Source organism: Boleophthalmus pectinirostris, unplaced genomic scaffold (genome assembly GCF_026225935.1).
Source record: "Boleophthalmus pectinirostris isolate CB_2022bp ecotype Guang Dong unplaced genomic scaffold, ASM2622593v1 HiC_scaffold_12, whole genome shotgun sequence".
NCBI classification, from domain to species: domain Eukaryota; kingdom Metazoa; phylum Chordata; class Actinopteri; order Gobiiformes; family Gobiidae; genus Boleophthalmus; species Boleophthalmus pectinirostris.
In genome coordinates, this window is record NW_026571018.1 from 2,138,190 (window position 1) to 2,157,613 (window position 19,424).

The 19,424-nt window shown below is 38.3% G+C and overlaps 1 protein-coding gene across 1 annotated transcript in view; it reads left to right on the forward strand.

Moving 5' to 3' along the window:
* The window catches only part of pof1b (POF1B actin binding protein), an 83,521-nt gene that overhangs the window by 13,681 nt on the left and 50,416 nt on the right, over window positions 1-19,424 (forward strand). Inside the window, exon 2 of the mRNA XM_020941104.2 lies at window positions 1,870-1,959. Coding sequence (XP_020796763.2) covers window positions 1,870-1,959 — 90 coding nt within the window. The remainder of the gene's footprint in view (window positions 1-1,869; window positions 1,960-19,424) is intronic.

Here is a 19,424-nt window from a genome sequence, read left to right on the forward strand (position 1 = left end):
TTCTCTAATATCACAGTAATAAAAAAAAAAAAAAAAAATCTGCCAATACTCGATATCAGCCGATACCACTGCAGACATGTATTTCCTTTAAACTAAAATCAATTAACTGAGGCAAATGTGTTCTGTAGCTGTTAAGGTGCCCTGTGTAACTTTTCTGATAGAGTCCAACTAAGATATCGACTGATCCGATATTTGGAAGCTGATAACTTATCCATATATGATATCTAATACCAGTAACTAGGGATGGGACAAGATCTCGTTCCGCAAGATAAAATGTCTACAAGATTGTGCACACATAAGAAAAATGATCTCGTGAGATTTTTTTTTTTTTTCTGTTTATTCTGCATTTAGATTGGACAAAAAAGACTTAAGTGCTGGAGAGTTAAACCTCTTATGATATTATTATGCTGTGGTTTCAATAATATGGAAGCCTTGAGCAGCAAGTGAGGAGAAAAAACAAACTGAAAATAGCCCAAATGATATGCCTCCAAAGTTTTTTTTCCACCAACAATTGTCTTTTTTTTTCTTTGCAGCAACAGCTAAAAAAAAAAAACTTTTTTTTTTTTTTTTTTTTCATAAGATTGTATTATTTTTTGTACTGTTGCCATGTCATGTACTGTTGCCGCTCAGGGCTTCCATACAAAAGAACGTCTACAATTCCAAAAAAAAAGGTGAAATACAAAAATGTTAGACCAAAACTGCAAATGGGATCAAACTTTTTTTTTTTTTTTTTATTATAGATTACATGATAATCTCATTTTGTTTAGATCTCGTTGACCTAATCTCGTACCTAGTATCTTTTTGTCAAAATTGTGTCTCGTCCCATTTCTACCAGTATTGTATCTGTGCATTCTTAGTTCTCCCAGCTTTTTATATAAACACTAAACCACAGATTGATTAGTCGACTAAAACTCAAAACTATTACTGTATATATCTCTGTATTTGACTCAAACCGCATTTATAAGACTAAATCTGCAGGAGGCGTTCATACAAAAACTACTATTTGTGCAAAAAAACAAAGCAAAACTAAGAAATAAAAAATGTTAGGAAACAATGATTGGCAGATTCAATTAAGTTAGTTAATCTGAATAAAACTTCTAATGTATCTAAAAGTTTTTGTTTCAATTTCTGTTAGAATCAAATTAATTCACATTTCTATTACCAGTCTATTGAAATACCTTAGATCAGCAGTTCCCAACCCCCGAGCCGGGGACTGGTGCCAGTCCATGAGTTGTTTGGTACCAGGCCGCACAGAAAGAATAAATAACTCACATTATTTCCATTTTGTTCATTATCTGAGTCTGAACAATGTTTTATTTTAGAAAAATGACCAAATTCTCTCGTTACATCCAGATCTATGAGTCCCTTTTGACTCAGTCTTGGCGCACGTCCAGATGTTTGTCTTGGTCATGTGATACATTGACGACAATATTAAACCCACAAGCTGCAAAATGAGTAAAAACCAGATGACTTTGGAAATGTTTATTATTATATTTACAAAATACCACAGTTTTTGTGTTGGTCGTGTCATTTTGTTCTGTTTAAATTGTTGTATATGTGGATGAAACACTGGGGTGGGGCTGCTGTTGTTTTTAATTATTGTCATTTTTCTGTTGCATGTGAAGCTCTTTGTGCTACATGTATGAAAAGTGCTAGACAAATAAAGTTTGTTTGATTGATTGATTTTATTTTGTTGTATTTATCTGCCACACCTTAAAGGACGGTACGTGAAAATAATTGTCTGTCCATGGTGCAAAAAAGGTTGAGGATCACTGCCTTAGATGTTGAAGACTGAAATATATTATAATGTCTCTTAATAAGTTTTTATGTCTGTTTTGGACTCATGTAATCTGTTTTATCGTTTCGCAGAGCATCAGTGGGAAGTCCTCAGTCTTCAGTCAGTCATCGAGTCCCATCAAGAGCCCGGTCCCCAGCATGGAGGAAGAGGAGGAGGAAGAGGTAAATAACAACAACAATTTTGTACACAGCCAATTACTGCTACTACTAATTGACTAATTTTCATAAGACCCATCCATAGGCCTTGCATGATAATTACTATATTGACTCATTGTTTTTATATTAATGCTGGGACATTATTTTTTTGGTTCAGTTTGTATCATGTGAACATTTTCTTACAGACTTGGTGTATTTTTGTTGTTTTATATATATATAAGATTTGACATGCACAGAGTTGCATAAGTGACTAAAAATACCTATTTCTTGCTCATTTTCTTATGATAAACATTTAAAGTAACTAAACTGGGCAAAAAGGACAGCACCTCCGGGCCCGTCCCGACACTCAGTACTGGTTCAATCTTGTTTTAATCCCGGTTCAGTCCTCCCGGTTCTGGTTCAGTCCCGGTTCAGTCCCGGTTCAGTCCTGGTTCAGTCCCGGTTCAGTCCCGGTTCAGTCCTGGTTCAGTCCTGGTTCAGTCCTGGTTCAGTCCTGGTTCAGTCCCGGTTCAGTCCTGGTTCAGTCCCGGTTCAGTCCTGGTTCAGTCTGGCATTGCAGTTACGTTTGTTACTTCAAACCAGGTCTTGATGGGAACATGTTGGGGATACATTTGGATTATTTTTCAATGGAGAAATAATACGCCACGATAAAGAAGTTTTAATGCGACAGTACAGCTCTGGCAGTTTTGCGTCTCTCCTATGGGAGTGAATGGAAGTGAGAGGAGGACACGCCCCCCATGCTTCCAGGTGTGGCCCCACCTTTACCAGTTACGCTGATCGCCAGACAATCCGGACAGGGGACTCAGTGCTGCTCTGCGCAGCATCCGGCATCAATGGGTTAAACATCAAATCAAAAACTGAAAAAAAAAAAAAAACAACGAATCGTTAACAGTTTTTTCATTCTGGTTTTAGAGACAAATAATGACAAATAAACAACAAATAACAGTTATTTACGCATCGCATGAATCGTCGCACGTTGAGGGACTATTTTCTCAGATATCACTCCGCCGCTGCCAAGCTTTCTATCAGGAAGTACAACTCACTGCCGCTGCTCAGACTTAAATCCTTCAAATGCAATGTTGGTTTTACTTCTAAAATTATTCTATCAACACAGACACCCACTCCACAAAACACCCGAAGAAAATCTATTATTACACCAGACTGTCCATGTGAATAAGACTGTTTTTAGTGGCAGGAGAACTATGACCATTGACATGCACTAGTCTAGCACCAGTGACCTCTGCAAATACAAGGACTGGATGGAATATTTTAAAAAGTAGTCCAATGAGATTCATTTGGTCTTCCGATAATTTATGTTATTAGATTCTTTTTTCAGACCAAGAGTTTGTTTTCATACCTGACAGTTTTGACTGCTCACTAGCACTCTTCCTCAGAGTCAGGTGATGTTGCTGTGATGTGTCTGGTCAGCTGATTTATACAGATTTTGGCGCTGTGTGTGAGCAGTCGAAACTGTCAGGTATGAAAACAAACTCTTGCTCTGAAAAAAAGAACCTAATAAAATAAAATATTGGAAGACCAAATGAATCTCATTGGACTATTACGCTCAAGTCATGGACAACAATGTGTCAAGGAATTCCGAAAATGAGAACAACTGGAATAAAAAAGGGCAACCATCTCAGATTCAGCCTACGTTGCCAGTACGAGGAAATGATACCATTCAGCCTGGACCTCAAGAATCCCATCCCAACCCAGAATGCGGAGAAAAAAAAGTAAAAGGAGCACGCCTCGCTCTGTTGAACGAAAGAATGACCGGACACGTCACAGCAACATCACGTGACCACTCTGAGGAAGAGCGCTAGTGAGCCGTCGAAACTGTCAGGGATGAACACTAACTCTTGGTCTAAAAAAAGAACCTAATAATTTTTTTAAAAAAGTGTCTCCACACATCTCCAACACTCTGGATAACTAAGAAATGAAGTCCTATGTCCAAAACTCTGAAATAGATCTATAGACGCATTTTGAGCCTGGTTTTAAAAGGTTAAAATCTGTGATGGTTTGAGCACATCGAGGGGCGGTTTATTCCAGAGTTTTGAACCGGCGACAGAGAAAGCCCCGTCATCATTCACATCAAACTCGCATTAGAGCAAAGTCATCTCTCCCAGCTCGCCCTCCAACTGATGAGAGCGCAGCTTGTCCCAACAGGTTGGCATCGTGATTCATTTGACTAGAGCTTTGAAACCGAGTCCAGCCGCGTCGGATTACACACAAAACTTTGCCAAACGCGTCTGTCAAAAGTAGCGTCACAGTCTGAGGCTCATCTGAGGTTAGACTCTCTATTATCTGTCCTATTAGGGTTGCAAGAAGCAAAATATCACAATGGACACAATTACCAAAGACTGCAATGGTTAATTTAACTTAATTTCCTCCGCAAACAACAAATTATCCTCTTATATTTAAAAGGACTTCTACAAACATGTTTTGAAAAGGGGTGGGAGACCTGGATTAGTTTAAAGTTCATACTCTTGTGAGATTTTAGTCGTGTTTTAATGTTGTTTCCGCCTCAAAAACAGACCTAGAGTTGTGTTTTATTTCATTCACACATGTCAAAATGTTCTGTTCCACTTTGTGATAACTATATTTATGTATCCAAATGACAAAAAGAGAATTAAGATGCTGAATTGTAGACATATTTTTGTGACACTCATTGTTATTCAAATTAGAAAACAAAGCAAATGGTCTTGTATTGCGCAAAACTGACTCCTGTGAGCGTTAATCCAGGTTATAATGTTGTTGCCGCTTCAAAAACAGACCTGGAGTTGTTTTTGTTTCATTCACACGTTTGAGTAACTCTTTATCGTTTGGCCATCTATACCTCCAAAGCTCAAAATGCTCAGTTGCACCTTGTGATGTCATGAAGTTGTTAGTTTTCATGTTAACAGCTCCCATTTTCCTTTTTATTGAGAGGAGATTTGGCAGTTCCAGCACTGAAATCAGCCAAATGATTTTAGCAGAGGTGTGGACTTGCAAGTTGTGACTTGGACTCGAGTCAGACTTGAGTCACTATTCTTAGGACTTGAGACTTGACTTGATAAAATGGACAAAGACTTGGGACTCCACTTGGACTTGAAGGTCACTGACTTGGGATTTGACTCGGACTTGAGGCCTGTGACTTGAGAAGACTTGATGCTTCTCCTTAAAAAAAAAAATATCTTTTAGAAAATACTTTTCTCTTTACAGTTGATAAATGTGGTGATTAATTTTACTGAAACAAACTGGAACATGTCCCTCCCACTTCTGTTTGGTACTTTGAATGGGACTGAAGTACTGTGATACTCAAAAGTACTACAGTAATATACAGTACAATACAGTAAAACAGAGGTAACTACATAGAACTACATGACAAAATAACTTTCTGTTCTGACGTAATGACATGACGATCTTGTCAAGACTTTTAAAAAGGAAAAAAACTGCATTTCTACACACTGTTCTATACTCATATATAAATATACCATGACTTTTTAAGTACAGTTTAGTTTCAAAATCATATAAATTGCAAAAATTAAAAGCTATATTTGGTACTTTGGTTTAAAGACTTGGACTTACATGTCTTTGACTTGGGACTTGACTCAGACCTGAGGTCAAAGACTTGAGACTGGCAAAACGACAACTTAGTCCCACCTCTGGATTCTAGTGCAGGTGTGTGGAATTTACAAACACAATGGAGCACTTCCTGTATTACCACATGACATCACAATGTGGAACAGAATGTTTTTTTTTGAGAAAAGAACTCGGCCTAAATCTGCAGGTTTGTGAGTTAAACGTGTGTGAATGAAACGAAACACAACTCCAGCTCTGTTTGTGATGAGGAAACAACATTAGAAAATAATTTGGGCCTTTTAACTTAACATAATTTCTTCAGCAAAAAACGATTTATCCTCTTATTATATTTTTAAAAAGACCTGTAAACATGCCCCGAAAAGTCAAAATTTCTTAGTGCTCGTTCAGCCATACTTACTACACTTCTATCCACACTGCGAGGTGGCAAATGGAGACTTTGAACCTTTTTTTTTCTCAACGTTAACGCTCATTTATATTCAACTTGACGGCTGTAATAAATCACGCAGAATTCCCATGGTTCTCGACTTCGGCCCGCACCTGTCGCTCCAGTCTCGCTTCATTTTCTGAGCTCACTGGGTTCTATGTGTCGTGATTCAGCGCAATGGAAAGTGACTGACTTGTGTCTTTAATTAATTCGAAGCTTCCCAACGCCAAACCAGAAACGACAGTTGCGCAAGAAAGGCGAAAGTTTATGACGACGTAAAAAATGTCTACCATTCGACTTTGTACACACCCATAATTTAATAGTACGATTACTTAACTGTGTTTTAATGAGTACTTCAACCTGTCATAGGCACTTTAAGTTCATTATATTTAAGCTTTTACTCAATTAAAAATGTAAACAGTTGCCCAGTTTGATTATTTTTAAGGTGACTTACCGGCTGGAAATTGCATAACTTTTATCAAGCAATCGTGTCGTACATTTGGTCAGAACTCCTTTAAAGTACACAGACATCATTATTGGATGAATAAAAATACAATATAACATCTTTATTTTTTGTAATAATTGTTAAAGTATCCGGAAATACACTGTGTGCTCTATTCACGCTTACGTCACAAAACCAGAAGACATTTGGAAACCTTCCTTTGGGCTCGTGTTAGCGGTAATAAATCTGGAAAATCTGAGAAAATTGGCTAGTTTTCTTCATCTAGATTTCCTGTTATTTTGTGTATTATAATTTGTGTAACTTAATTACCGTATTTTTCAATAGAACAAGTTTACCAAACTCTCCATCTCACTCCAAATCACTAAATCCATTCAATTCTTCATCCTCAGTGTCACTTCTGAACAACTCGGCCTCGACCTCCGGAGGTAAACGTCGCGCCGCTTCCTCTTCTGTGTCGCTGTCGTCAGACTCAGCATCAGTTCCAGTTAGAATTATTCGGGTCTTTCTGAATTCTGACAGGATGGTTTCAGTGTCAGTGAAGTCCAGACTTTGTCCATCCATCCAGTGACTTCAGGAAAGTTTCATGGTGCTCACTCCCGGTGTCACAAGTTTCTCTCTCACTCCAAACTTTCTTTCTGCTGCTCAATTATTGTGTTCAGCTGCAGTTTGTAATCTGCAGAATATGATTTTCTTTTTGGGGCCATTTGTGTTCTAGCCCAAATCCCGTAGGAAGAAGGACAGTAGCGTCTTTCCTCTTCATAAAATTCACCAAACATTCTCTTTGTTCCGGCTTTAAATCCTCGATCTCAGGAATCATTGCCAACACAGAATGTCTGTCTCTTCGCTGATTGTCTGGTGAATGGACTTGCACTTCCGGGGTTCTTGCACACTGTCTAGTGTATTCTGATTCTTGATCTAGTCACTGGAGAGAAATTAAATTGAGTGGAGGCACTAGGTGGCACCAACCTGGCTATTTGTGTTCAGTCTTCTCAGTGTCTTTATAAGTTTGTTTAGATGTTAAATTGTTCAGTGGTGCAGAAGTAATGGCGCAATCGACTGACATGATACAGACAGGACAGAGGCTCTTTCTGCAGGAGACATGTGCAGTAGAGCCAAGTGACAGTGGTGCAGGAGGAACAGGAGCAGCAGATACTCACACACAAGACTAGAGCGCCCCCTCAAGGGTGTCAGTGTGAAAATTTTAATATTTAAGTCACAGGAAACACCCAAACCATGAAAAAAAGTGACACTTATAGTCCGAAAACATGTCATTGTAGTGTTCTTTTATGTTTGTTAGTATAGTTCCACCCAGCTTCCTGTAAGTGACACTGAAAATGCGATCAGAGTCACGTCCCCCATGAAAAGCTTTGGCAACTACACTGGAAGTTGTCTGCATGTTTCCAAACATCTTCCGGTAAACATGATTAGAGCCAATTGTGACAAACGTGCATCGAATTCACCCCAGTGTGACTAAAATGGAACTCTCTACTGTCTGGAATTTTCTACATATTTTTCAACTTTTCGCAAACTGCTTCTTGATTTGTGTAAAACTATAATTTAGATTTACAACAGGTTTTATTCGAAAACATTAAGTAATATTGGAGAATCATCAGAACCATGTAGATTTCCATGTAGATGTTATTGCTTTGTCTGGAAAATTTCACAGTATGGCATTAAAATGTATTCATGGAGACCAAACCAGATCAAGGTACAGCTCAGATCTGTGGAGAGGCAGTCAGAGTACATGTTTTTTCTAGGTATTTTTGTGCTTTAAAACCACCTGTAATTGAATAAATGTAAAGTAGAGCTGTTTAATGTCACACTGTGGAACAGGTGATGGACTGTCCACAAGAAAAGTTACACAATGCACCTTTTAAGTGTCGTATTGTAAGAGAGATTCAGAAAGTGCGCGCTTAGCATCCTAGCTGTTGTTAGTATTGCCGTGACGGCAGTAAACTCTGCTCTGGCCTCTTACAGTTGTGAAAAAGCTCATAAACTCATGGCGTTGGATGCTTGGAATGCTTAAGGTAAGTGAGGATCTTTGGACACTGCAAAACGTTTAAAATGAACTTTTTTTGTTTGTTTGTTTGTTTTTTGGTTGTTTTAAGATGTTTTAAGCAAAAAATAATAATTACAAAAATTCAAAATTTCCATTGCACCATTTAAAGGTGCTGGTCAGAGGTGGGGACTTTCAAGTTGTGACTTGGACTCGAGTCAGACTTGAGTCACTGTTTTTAGCATTTATTTTTAACAACAATTTTAGTTTAGATTTCTGCAATTTATATGAATTTTAAACTATATTTGGTACTTTGGTTTAAAGTTCAAATGACTTGAAGCTCAAAGCAAGCAACTTGGACTTGACTTAGACTTATGGGCCAGTGACTTGGACTTGTCTGTATTTGACTTGGGACTTGAGGTCAAAGACTTGAGACTTGCAAAACAACAACTTGGTCTCACCTCTGGTGCTGGTAATAGCATTGCTTTGCTTGCAATGTTCCATAATATGTCATTAAACAGATTTTGTATTTATTATTTAAAAAAAAAACAAAAACTGTTGGTTCTTTCTCCAAACTACAGTAGTAGTGGTGGTGGTGATGATGATAAAGATATATTATTATTATTATTATTATTATTATTGTTATTCATAATAATAATCATAATCATCATAATAATCATCATCATCATGCATAATAACCATAATATTAATAATATAATAATAACCATAATAATAATCATAACATGCATTATTACTGTGAATGGGTCCACTTTTCCACAGATCTGACCTGTAAACTGTCCTTGTCAAACATTAACATTGACATAGAATCAAGCAGGTAGCGGACCCTCTAACACACAGGTGTCAAACATGCGGCCCGGGGGCCAGATCCGGCCCTCCAAGACCTTTAATCTGGCCCTCGGCTGATTTCTACTAAAATATTTTTATTATATTTTCTATTAAAATCTTGTTAATTTTCTGCGGTGTTTATCACAGCAGCGTCTCTGTACGTGGCCCCTCCCACCAGAGCAGCACAAATGAAGACTTGTCTCTTTCCAAACGCTCTTAAAGGACGATCGTTTTGACTGTTGACCGTGACACCCTCATCAGAAAAATGTCCAACATGAGAAAAGTGGAGCCGAGTGCAGGATTTTCCAAGAAAAATTGACTTATTCCTGTTTACATACAAGTTCATGTTAAAACTTTGTGTTGAAATTGCATTTTTCTTAAAGTTTCAGGTTGTTCATAATATTAGAATATTTTGCAAAAGAAAGAGTTCATCAATTAAAAAAGTTTTCTGTAATAGATTTGTGTTTCTCTGCACAAATATTTGAATTTATTTTTTGGGTTTATATGCCGTGAGTTTTTTGATCCGGCCCCTTTGGGATCAAAGTAGGTTGGATACGGCCCCCGGACCAATATGAGTTTGACACCCCTGCTCTAACAGAAAGGCGTGAAAGGCAAGTCAAGTTTATTTGTACAGCACGATTGGTACACAAAGTAATTCCAAGTGCTTTACAAAATAAGAAATACATTAAAATCACAACACAAACAAATCAGAACATAAATAATCATCATAAATTAAAATAATAAAAGGTTACAGAGTGCACATTTAATCTCCGCTGTATCAAACTTGTGTGACCTGTTTGTTGACCTCCTTGTGAAAATATGATGATTTCACCTTTTGTCTTTCAGTTCCTGTCCAAATCATGGAACTTCTCACGGGCTTAAGTCAATACGGCCACTCCCTCCGTGACTAAAATAGAGATTGCACTAAATACGCTACTCATTTCGAGGCATTGTTACAACTTGATCTGACAATTCTGCAGCACATTTAGACTCTAATTCTCACTGCATGTTTGTATCCAATTGACAAAAGGAGAATTAAGATAGTGAATTGCAGACATATTTCTGTGACTCTCATTGTTATTCAAATTAGGAAACAAAACGAATGTTCCTGTGTTACGTAAAACTGACCCCTGGGAGCTTTAAATCATGTTATATAATGTTGTTACTACGGATGTAACATTTATTGTGATAGTTTGTGGAGGCGAACAAACTGTGAATATGTAACTTTTCCTTTTAAAATGCCCTGACAAGACTTTGGTTCTGTCGCAATCCAAGATATTTCTTTGTTATTGGTTCTGAAACGGTGAAAAGGCTAATGGTCTGTTTAAAGCCATGTCATTCATTTGTTTTTCAAAATAAAACCAAAAATAAGAAAACGAAAAAACAACTGTTTTCTTCATTATTTGTCTCCAAAACCAAAATGAAAAAACAGATAATGATTTCCAGTTTTCAATTTTGTGTTTAAATGAAAAATGGAAAAAAAATGGATAACAGACCAGGACTAAAATAGGACTAAACCGTTTTCAGTCCTGGTTTGGTCCCAGCCTCAGTCCTGGTCTTGGTCGGGTCTCAGTCTCAGTCCCAATCTCACTCCCGGTCCGAGCCCCGGTCCGAGCCCCGGTCTCTCAGTCCCGGTCTCAGTTCGTGTCTCAGTTCTGGTCCCAGCCTCAGTCCTGGTCTTAGTCCTGGTGTTAGTCCCGTTCTGGTCCCGTTCTGGTCCCGGTCTCAGTCCCGGTCTCAGTCCCGGTCTCAGTCCCGGTCTCAGTCTCAGTCCCGGTCTCAATCATGATCTGGTCCTGGACTGATCCCAGCCTCAGTCCTTGTCTCAGTCCTGATCCTGTTCCCGGTCTCAGTCCTTCTCTCTGTTCTGGTCTGGTCCCGGTCTCAGTGCCGGTCTGGCTCCGGTCTGGTCCTGCACCTAGTTCTGTCCTGGTTCAGTTCGGCGTTGCAGTTTAAGTCATGTAAATGGAAATTGGTTGTTTACGTGACTTAAACTGGGATTAAACCAGGACCAGACCAGGACTGAGATTGGGACCAGACCAGGACTGAAAACGGTTTGGTCCAGGTTTAGTCCTGTTTTAGTCCTGTTTCAGTCCTGGTTCAGTTCTGCATCACAGTTTAAATCATGTAAATGGGAAACTGTTGTTATCTGTGTTTTCATTTTGGTTTTGGCGACAAATAATGAAGAAAATAGTTTTTTTTGTTTTTTTAACTTGAAAAACAAATGATATGCAGATTATTTTAGTTCCCTATATTGCTTCACTATAATTTAAGAGACTTCACTATTCAATATACTGCACTGGCTCACAATAATATTGTGAAACTTTTGACAATACGATATCACAATATTTCGTTTTTTGTTACATCCCTATTTATTCCCTCCTCAAAAACAGACCTGGACTTGTGTTTTTTATTAACTCTTTATTATTCGTCTGTCTACATCTGCGAGGCTCAAAATGCTCTATTCCACCTTGTGATGTCATGAAGCTGTAGTTTTCAAGTCAACAGCTCCTTTTTTTTAACCTTTAGTTCAGTGGAGATTCCAGAGCTGAAATGATCCAGATGATTCTATTAAAGGTGTGTGGAGTTTAAAATCACAGTGAAGCATTTGTGTAATATTTCACTTTGACTTTTAATTTGTCCCAATCGCATTTTCATTGTTCACATTTGTCATAACTGAAACTTAAGAATGCTTTTTGCTACTGTTGAAACACTTCCTTTTACTAAACTGTACCTGAATGTTTTGACAGCACAAAGGCTCCGCGGTGTCAAAATAAAAACCCGAAGACAGTTGACACACCCACGTACACAAGTTGTTGTTAGGGACGTGAAAAATGTGTGTGTTTTGACCAGAGGCGTTCCTCGGAGCGCCGGGTTTATGGCTGTCACATTGTCTGCAAACCTTCGGGCTGAACGTGGGCGTGACCGCGTTTCCCAGAAGGCTTTGCGGCTCCTGAACCTGCACCGTCAGGCTTTGGAGTAAAAATATGGCGGCTCGGGTTTGATCTGTGAGTTTAGAGTTTACGGCCCGCGTGGAATGGAAGACGCTTAAAAGTTGGCACCGTTGTAAAAGGTTTTGAATATTTTGAAGTTCTGGGAGTATTTTAAAAATTATTAATGTGACAGCAACACAAAAAGTACCACAATAAGGCATTAAACAGGCATTATATAAGGCATTATAGATCAGATCTGTGGAAATTAAGATATGTTTAATGACATTCTATGCAACATTGTGCAGCTACATGAAGACAAGCAGGTGGTGGACCCTTTCCTCCACCAGAAAAGTTACACAGGGCAACTTTAAAGGTCTTACATTACACAAAATTGACTTTTGTAAGCTTTAAGTCTTGTTATAATGTTGTTATGTCCTCATAAACAGACCTGGAGTTGTGTTTTTTTTTCCTTCACACATGTTTGAGTACCTCTTTATTATTAGACTGTCAGCATCTCCAAAACTCAAAATGCTTTGTTCCACCTTGTGATGTCATGACGCTGTAGTTTTCAAGTTAACAGCTGCTTTTTTTTTTTTTTCTTCCTTTAGTTCAGTAGAGATTGGGAATTCTAGAGGTGAAATCAGATAAGTTACTGCATTTTTCGGACTATAAGCTGCATTTAAAATCCTTAAATTTTTTTGCACCTTATAATCCGGTGCACTTTATGTATTAATTCTGGTTGTGTTTACTGACCTCAAACCAATTTTATGTGGTACACGGCACTGAAAAATCTGTCAATGTTTTAATACGACTTTGGTAAAAAAGCCGCACAGCTTGATGGATTGTTGGAGCTTTATGACGACCGTAGTCAGGAGCCTCGCAGAGTAAAGCCCAATTTATGGTCCTTTAGTCTGACAGAAGCTGACCACATCAGCGCACAAGGAGCGAGCTGCATTTTTTTTTTTTTTTTTTTTTTTTTCAGCACTTTATAGTTTATGCAAATGAGTCATGTGGTTTTAAGTTTTGTTTCTGTAAAACTTTATTACACTTTATTACTCAATCTATATTTGAGTTGTCCTCGTAGGAAATTTAAAAAAACTAATCTGATGAATGATCCACTCACATTCACATTTATAAAACACATTCACCAAGACAGGGAGGCAACTCTGGGCAAATTACGCCACGATTTGTCAATGGATCGTGGACGTCTGGACTAAAGGATCAGTCTCAAGTGTCGTCTGTTTGTCTCGCTTAATGAGACTTAGTGAGACTTATGTATGAAAATAGACGAGAGAATTCAACATTATTGATATTGCTCCTTATAATCCGGTGCACCTTATAGTCCGAAAAATACGGTATTATAATGAAAGTTGAAGAAGAGCACTTACTGTATTACCACATGACATCACAATGTGTCTTAGAGAAGAACTCAGCCTAAATCAGCAGAGTCTGTGTTAAACAAAACACAACTCTAGTTATATTTGTGATGATGAAACAGCATTATAACATAGATCAGAAAACAGTGTCATCATCTCATCATCATCTTTATTCCGGACTCATGGTCCATTAAAAAAGATAAAATAAAATAAAAAAATAAATACGTGAATAAACAGACAAGGACAGTGACAATACAAAACAACAAACATTCATGTTTTCAAAAGACGACCACACCAGTGTCTCCACATACTGGACTGAGATCTTATTGCACTGAATCTCATATTTGTGATTGACATTATTATTTAATTGTCGGATTTGTTCAGTCTGCAGATAAAACTGTACATTAAAATTCTTAGTGCAGCTTGCAGAGTGTTCACTCATGCTGTAACGAATATTTCAGTCGCACTCGTCCATTGTGGCTCCTCAAAAGCTCCATAAAGTGTCATTGTAGTCCACCTGCACTCTTTGCAAACTGGCTTTTTTATAATTAGTCCAGAGGTGAGCTCTGTTCAGCGGTGAACAATATGATTTAAACAATAACAACTTTACATCATTTGTACAAGAACCAAACTTACGCAGAAGAGTATTTGCCTGAGCACAGAGCGTCCTCCACCGTCTGTACACATGATACATGACGTGAATATGTGTAACCTGGGCCCTTTAAGCTTTGCAGTTTCCGATTCTGAGTCACCATTTAATACAAGTATAATCCTTTTTTTAAGAGTGTCTCATGAGTGGAGTCTGTGTCGTTCTGTCCTGTCTCTTTGCAAAAACGAGTTATGCCAAATGTTTAATAATGATCTAACCGCGTTGGTTGATCCAGCTCAGCCTTCAGTCATGAGGCTTAGTTCCACATTGCTATTTTAAAGATGGCAAGGGAAAGTTCTGACAGATTAGTGCGTCGTGGGCGTTCCCTCGTAAATGTTTAACAATTAGAGTTTCTCTGAGTAACTTCTGCGATTTCTGTGTCACGTTTGTTTTGCTCTAATTACGGTTAATCCGCCCGCCTCGCCCTGGAGCAGTTACGACACGTTCAAAGTCACATCCTCACCATTGACTCAGTGTAACCGCTCCTGAAACGACAGACTTTGGTTACGGACATCTGTTGTTGGGCCTCTGAGCAAGACACTTCGCCCACTTTGACTGGGATGTGTTTATATTCAAGTTACCATTACTGATACTTTGCAGTGACGTCGCGCTGGGGGTGTTCTGCGTGTATTTCTATAGGAGAATGTGCGGTAGTTACCACAGTGAAGCGATGCACACATTAGTATACACTACCTGATGATAAGTTTTAAAATGATCTGAAAACCCCAGAAAAAAAACACAAAATGGATTACATAAAACATTTTCAGTCTGAGCGTTCATGGTCTTGTTTAGGAGTTTGAGTTTTAGGAGCTAATTAACGCTTTTGACTATAATTTTATTTTGAGATGCACTTGTTTAACTTGTTTATCTAACTAAGTCAGTTCTTTATGGTCAGATCGTGTTAAAGCAGAGCTGCATTAAAATCTTACAGAGCATCAGACAGAGTAAAGCCTGTAGTTCGCATCACACCCCCAGAGCGTTCATGACATCAGCTGTAAAGTATCACATCATTAGACGAGCTGAAATTACTGACAGTGCACAACTGTGGAGTGAAAACCATTTCAGGTGAATTCATCAAGAAGCTCCTTGAGAGAAGAGCAAGTGTTCAAAAGCAAAGGGTGGATAAGATTTGAATGTACATTCCCTGACAAAAGTCTTGTCACTTATCCATTTTGTAGAAACAAAAGCTTATAACTTGACTTTAAATTAATCGATTGGTTTTAGAAATGTCTCATATGAAGCTAAAACCCTCCCAAATTATGCTCAATATACTAAAATAAATTTGCTTCACTGAAAAAAGATTGATCATTTAATGAACACAGAAAGGTCAGATTTTGCCAAGACAAAAGTCTTGTCGCCTACAGAAAATTGAACAAATAATTTACTTCAAATACAAAAATATGTTGCATAACGTCAGTGAATGAAGTAGTGGTGCTGTGAGATCCAGATTTAATATCTTGTATGACTCCATGAGCTTGAAGGACACATCCATGCGGTTCCACAATGATTCATACAATTTGTTGATGAAGTCATCAGGAATAGCAAAGAAAGCGTCTTACATGCCTCCCAGAGTTTATCAAGATTCTTTGGTTTTGCCTTCCATGCTTCCTCTTTCATTCTACCCCAGACATGCTCAATGATGTTCACGTCTGGTGACTGGACTGGCCAGTCCTGGAGCACCTTGATCTTCTTCGCCTTGAGAAACTTTGATGTAGAGATAGAAGTATGTGATGGAGCACCATCCTGCTGCAAAATGTGACCCCTTTGACCCTAATTGCCTTTTGTTTAGTGCTGGTTTCTGTGCACTGATTCGACCATGGAGGCCATTTCGAGACAGAATTCTACAAACTGTTGTGGTTGACACAGGGACTTGAGGTGACCAGACCTGGTGGAGTCTGCTGCAGTGGAAAAGGGGCCTTGGATTTTCCAATCAACAAACGGTCCTCCCGAGCAGTTGTCTTGCGGGGTCTGCTGGACCTGGGCTTGTCAAACACATCTCCAGTCATTTCAGATCTTTTTCTTATTCTTTGTACTTGAAGCTGAGACACATTGAAGGTGTCACCACCTCAGCAGTGGATCTGGTCTTCAGCCTCTTGATAATTAAGGCTTTGGTCTCAGGGTGGATCTTAGGCATGTTGTCAGAGGTCAAGTTGCAGTTGATGTGAAGGTCTGGTGTGCTGGGGTTCTTTTTATACACACCCACTAATTGATTGATCAGTAACTGATCACAGGTGAGGCTGTAATCTAGGATTGGGTGCATCATATGACCTTTCTGTGTTCATTAAATGATCAATCTTTTTTCAGTGAAGCAATTTTTTTTTTAGTATATTGAGCATAATTTGGGAGGGTTTTAGCTTTCATATGAGACATTTCTAAAACCAATCGATTAATTTAAAGTCAAGTTATAAGCTTTTGTTTCTACAGAATGGATAAGCAACAAGACTTTTGTCAGGGACTGTAAAATATACAAAATATTTAGTACAGTTGTTTAACTTTTTTTAAATTCTTTATCTTGCTTCATATATTTGAGGTCTTTCTTGTGTATATATGACACAGACTGTATAAAGAAGTCGACTAAGCCGGAGGTCCCCCGCCCCCGGGTCAGGGACTGGTACCAGGTTTGGGTCATTTGGTACTGAGCCGCGAAAGCACGAACCCCCCTCCCATCTGCCACTTGGACTGTCCAACCGTCTCCAGTCCCGTCCGTCATGTGGGCTGTGCCACTGAACCAGGTCTTAACCAGATCTAAAACAGGTCTAAAACAGGGTCTAAAAACAGGACTAAACCAGGACTAAAACAGGGTCTAAAAACAGGGCTAAAACAGGTCTAAAAACAGGGTCTACAAACAGGACTAAAACAGGGTCTAAAAACAGAACTAAAACAGGGTCTAAAAACAGGTCTAAAAACAGGACTAAAACAGGATTTAGCCAGGACTTTACACCCCCCCCTCCCCCCTCCGCGAAATATTGTCTGATATAAAACCGGTCCGTGGCACCATGAACCCCCTCCTCAGAGCACCTGCATCGACAGACATGCACCTCCGAAATGTTCTAACTACTGTACGCTTCAAACCGATGCAAACAACAAGTGCTGCGATTGGTCCTCACCACTCCACATACATTTTCCGTACTCCGCTTTCCCGCTTCATTTTGTAAACACAAGTGCCAGTTTTAAATCCTCCCCTCCTAGCGTTGTGGTGGTGAATTAGTTGGCAGTGAATTAGTTCGATGCAGATCCATAAATTTAAAAACGATGGCGACAAGTCGACGGCAGCAGTGTGCGTTTAGTTGATGCAGAACTATAATTTTTATGATAAATTATTACTCAAACATGTGTGAATGACACAATTTACAAAATCGTTTTTGTCTCGTCTTTGTCTTCCTACAGCCTGTGTCGTGTGTGATGTCTCTGTAGGCAGTGACAGTCTCCATTAGCACAGGCTGCATGTACGAGTGAAGCCCGTGTCACTTAGTCGTGTCCTAAGGGTTTATTTAGCTGTCATTTATAATCCTCCATGACACTTACAGCTTCTCCTGCACTGACACAAAACCACTACAAACACAAAGAAAGTCTTACATAACATACGCAACCCTCAAAGGCTTGGACACACCTTCACACCTTCTTTTTCAATGTATTTTTTCTTTAAAGGTGCAGCGTGTCACTTTTTTTTATATCACAGCTTTGTCAGTTTATTAGGGGTGTAACAATAAACGAAATATTGTGATATTGTATTGTCAAAAGTCTCACATTATTATCATGGGCTGTCACAATATATCGAATCACAAGTTCCTTTGCTTAAATACATGGTTTTATAGAAGCAACGGCTTATAAACATTGGGAACTACATCTCCCATGATTAATTTCAGCGCAGACAACATGAAGAAATATATTTTTTACTTGAATTCCTGTTATGATGGAAATAATTCACACTAAAATCTTGTCAAGGTGTTTTAAAATCAAAAAAGTGTTCATCTACAATTATATCAGCCTCTTCAGAATATCGATCGCTGTAAATATCGTACCGTGAGATGCATATCGTGATAATATTGTACCGAGGGATTTGAATATCATAGTCATAATCGAAGTTCACATTCTCCCATTGACTTACACTGGAATATTGTGGCTCCTCTCTCTGTAACTGCTGCTATGAGCCTCATTGTTTTGGTCTTAAAAATGTCCATTTATATATAATTTTTTGCTATTTTGTTTGTCAAAAATATTCTTTTTATAATATGGAGACTGGCTCCAAATTCACTCCTGGGTCTGGTCAAATGTTAACTGAGGGAAACAGGGGCAGATTTTTGACATTCAAATGTGTCTTATTCAGAAACTAGAGGGACTATTGAAATAAGTAAAGTATCAGAATGTAGGAAAGAGTTACACTCCAACAGGGTCAAGTTAAACCTGTGATATTCTTTCAAGTTGTTGACAAAAAAAATTAAAAACTCATGTCGGTAACGGAGGGAATGAAATATGCAGCACTTTTTGGGCAATAAATCCAAACAGTGATAACTCTTGGTTCTCACTTCCATATCCTTAACAAACTGGTTTGAATATTTGCTTCATATAGTTTTCTACCATATGGTACAAGATTAGGTTGAAAAACCTCTTACTTTTTGAGTCATGAGATTTTTTATTAAGAAAGGTCATGGTAACGGAGGGAAAATTGTGCAAGGAAGTAGAAGGTGCAGGATTTTACATTTTCAGCTTTTTTCTTCTGAATACTTTAATATTACTTCAAAATGAAAGGAAACTATTTCTATAAAATATGTCAGTCCTTCCAAGCAAATTTTTATCATTTTAAATATATATATATTTTTTTAAATCCTGTCCCTTCATCAACAGTTCAAAGATGGAATAACACAAGATATGATGAAATACATCCATTTATTGACATGATTTGCAGGTCTTTGAAATTTGGGAAATAATTTTTGTTCCATGTTTCATACATGGTCTGTTTAAAACATATGGAACTTTACAACCAAAAATGGTACAGAAAAAGGTCAACAGTTTCATAAACTAGAGTACATATGTATCTGTTCAATACATTTTTATATCAGATGCATTAACTTGAATTTTTGGCCTTGTTGTTTACTTCTGCTTGACCGGGTCCTCCTGTAACCCTGAGCGTCGCAAGCCTCATTTGATTGGAGCCTGGCCCAGTACCAGTCCCTGGACATTTCAGAGGAGGGGGTTCATGGCGAC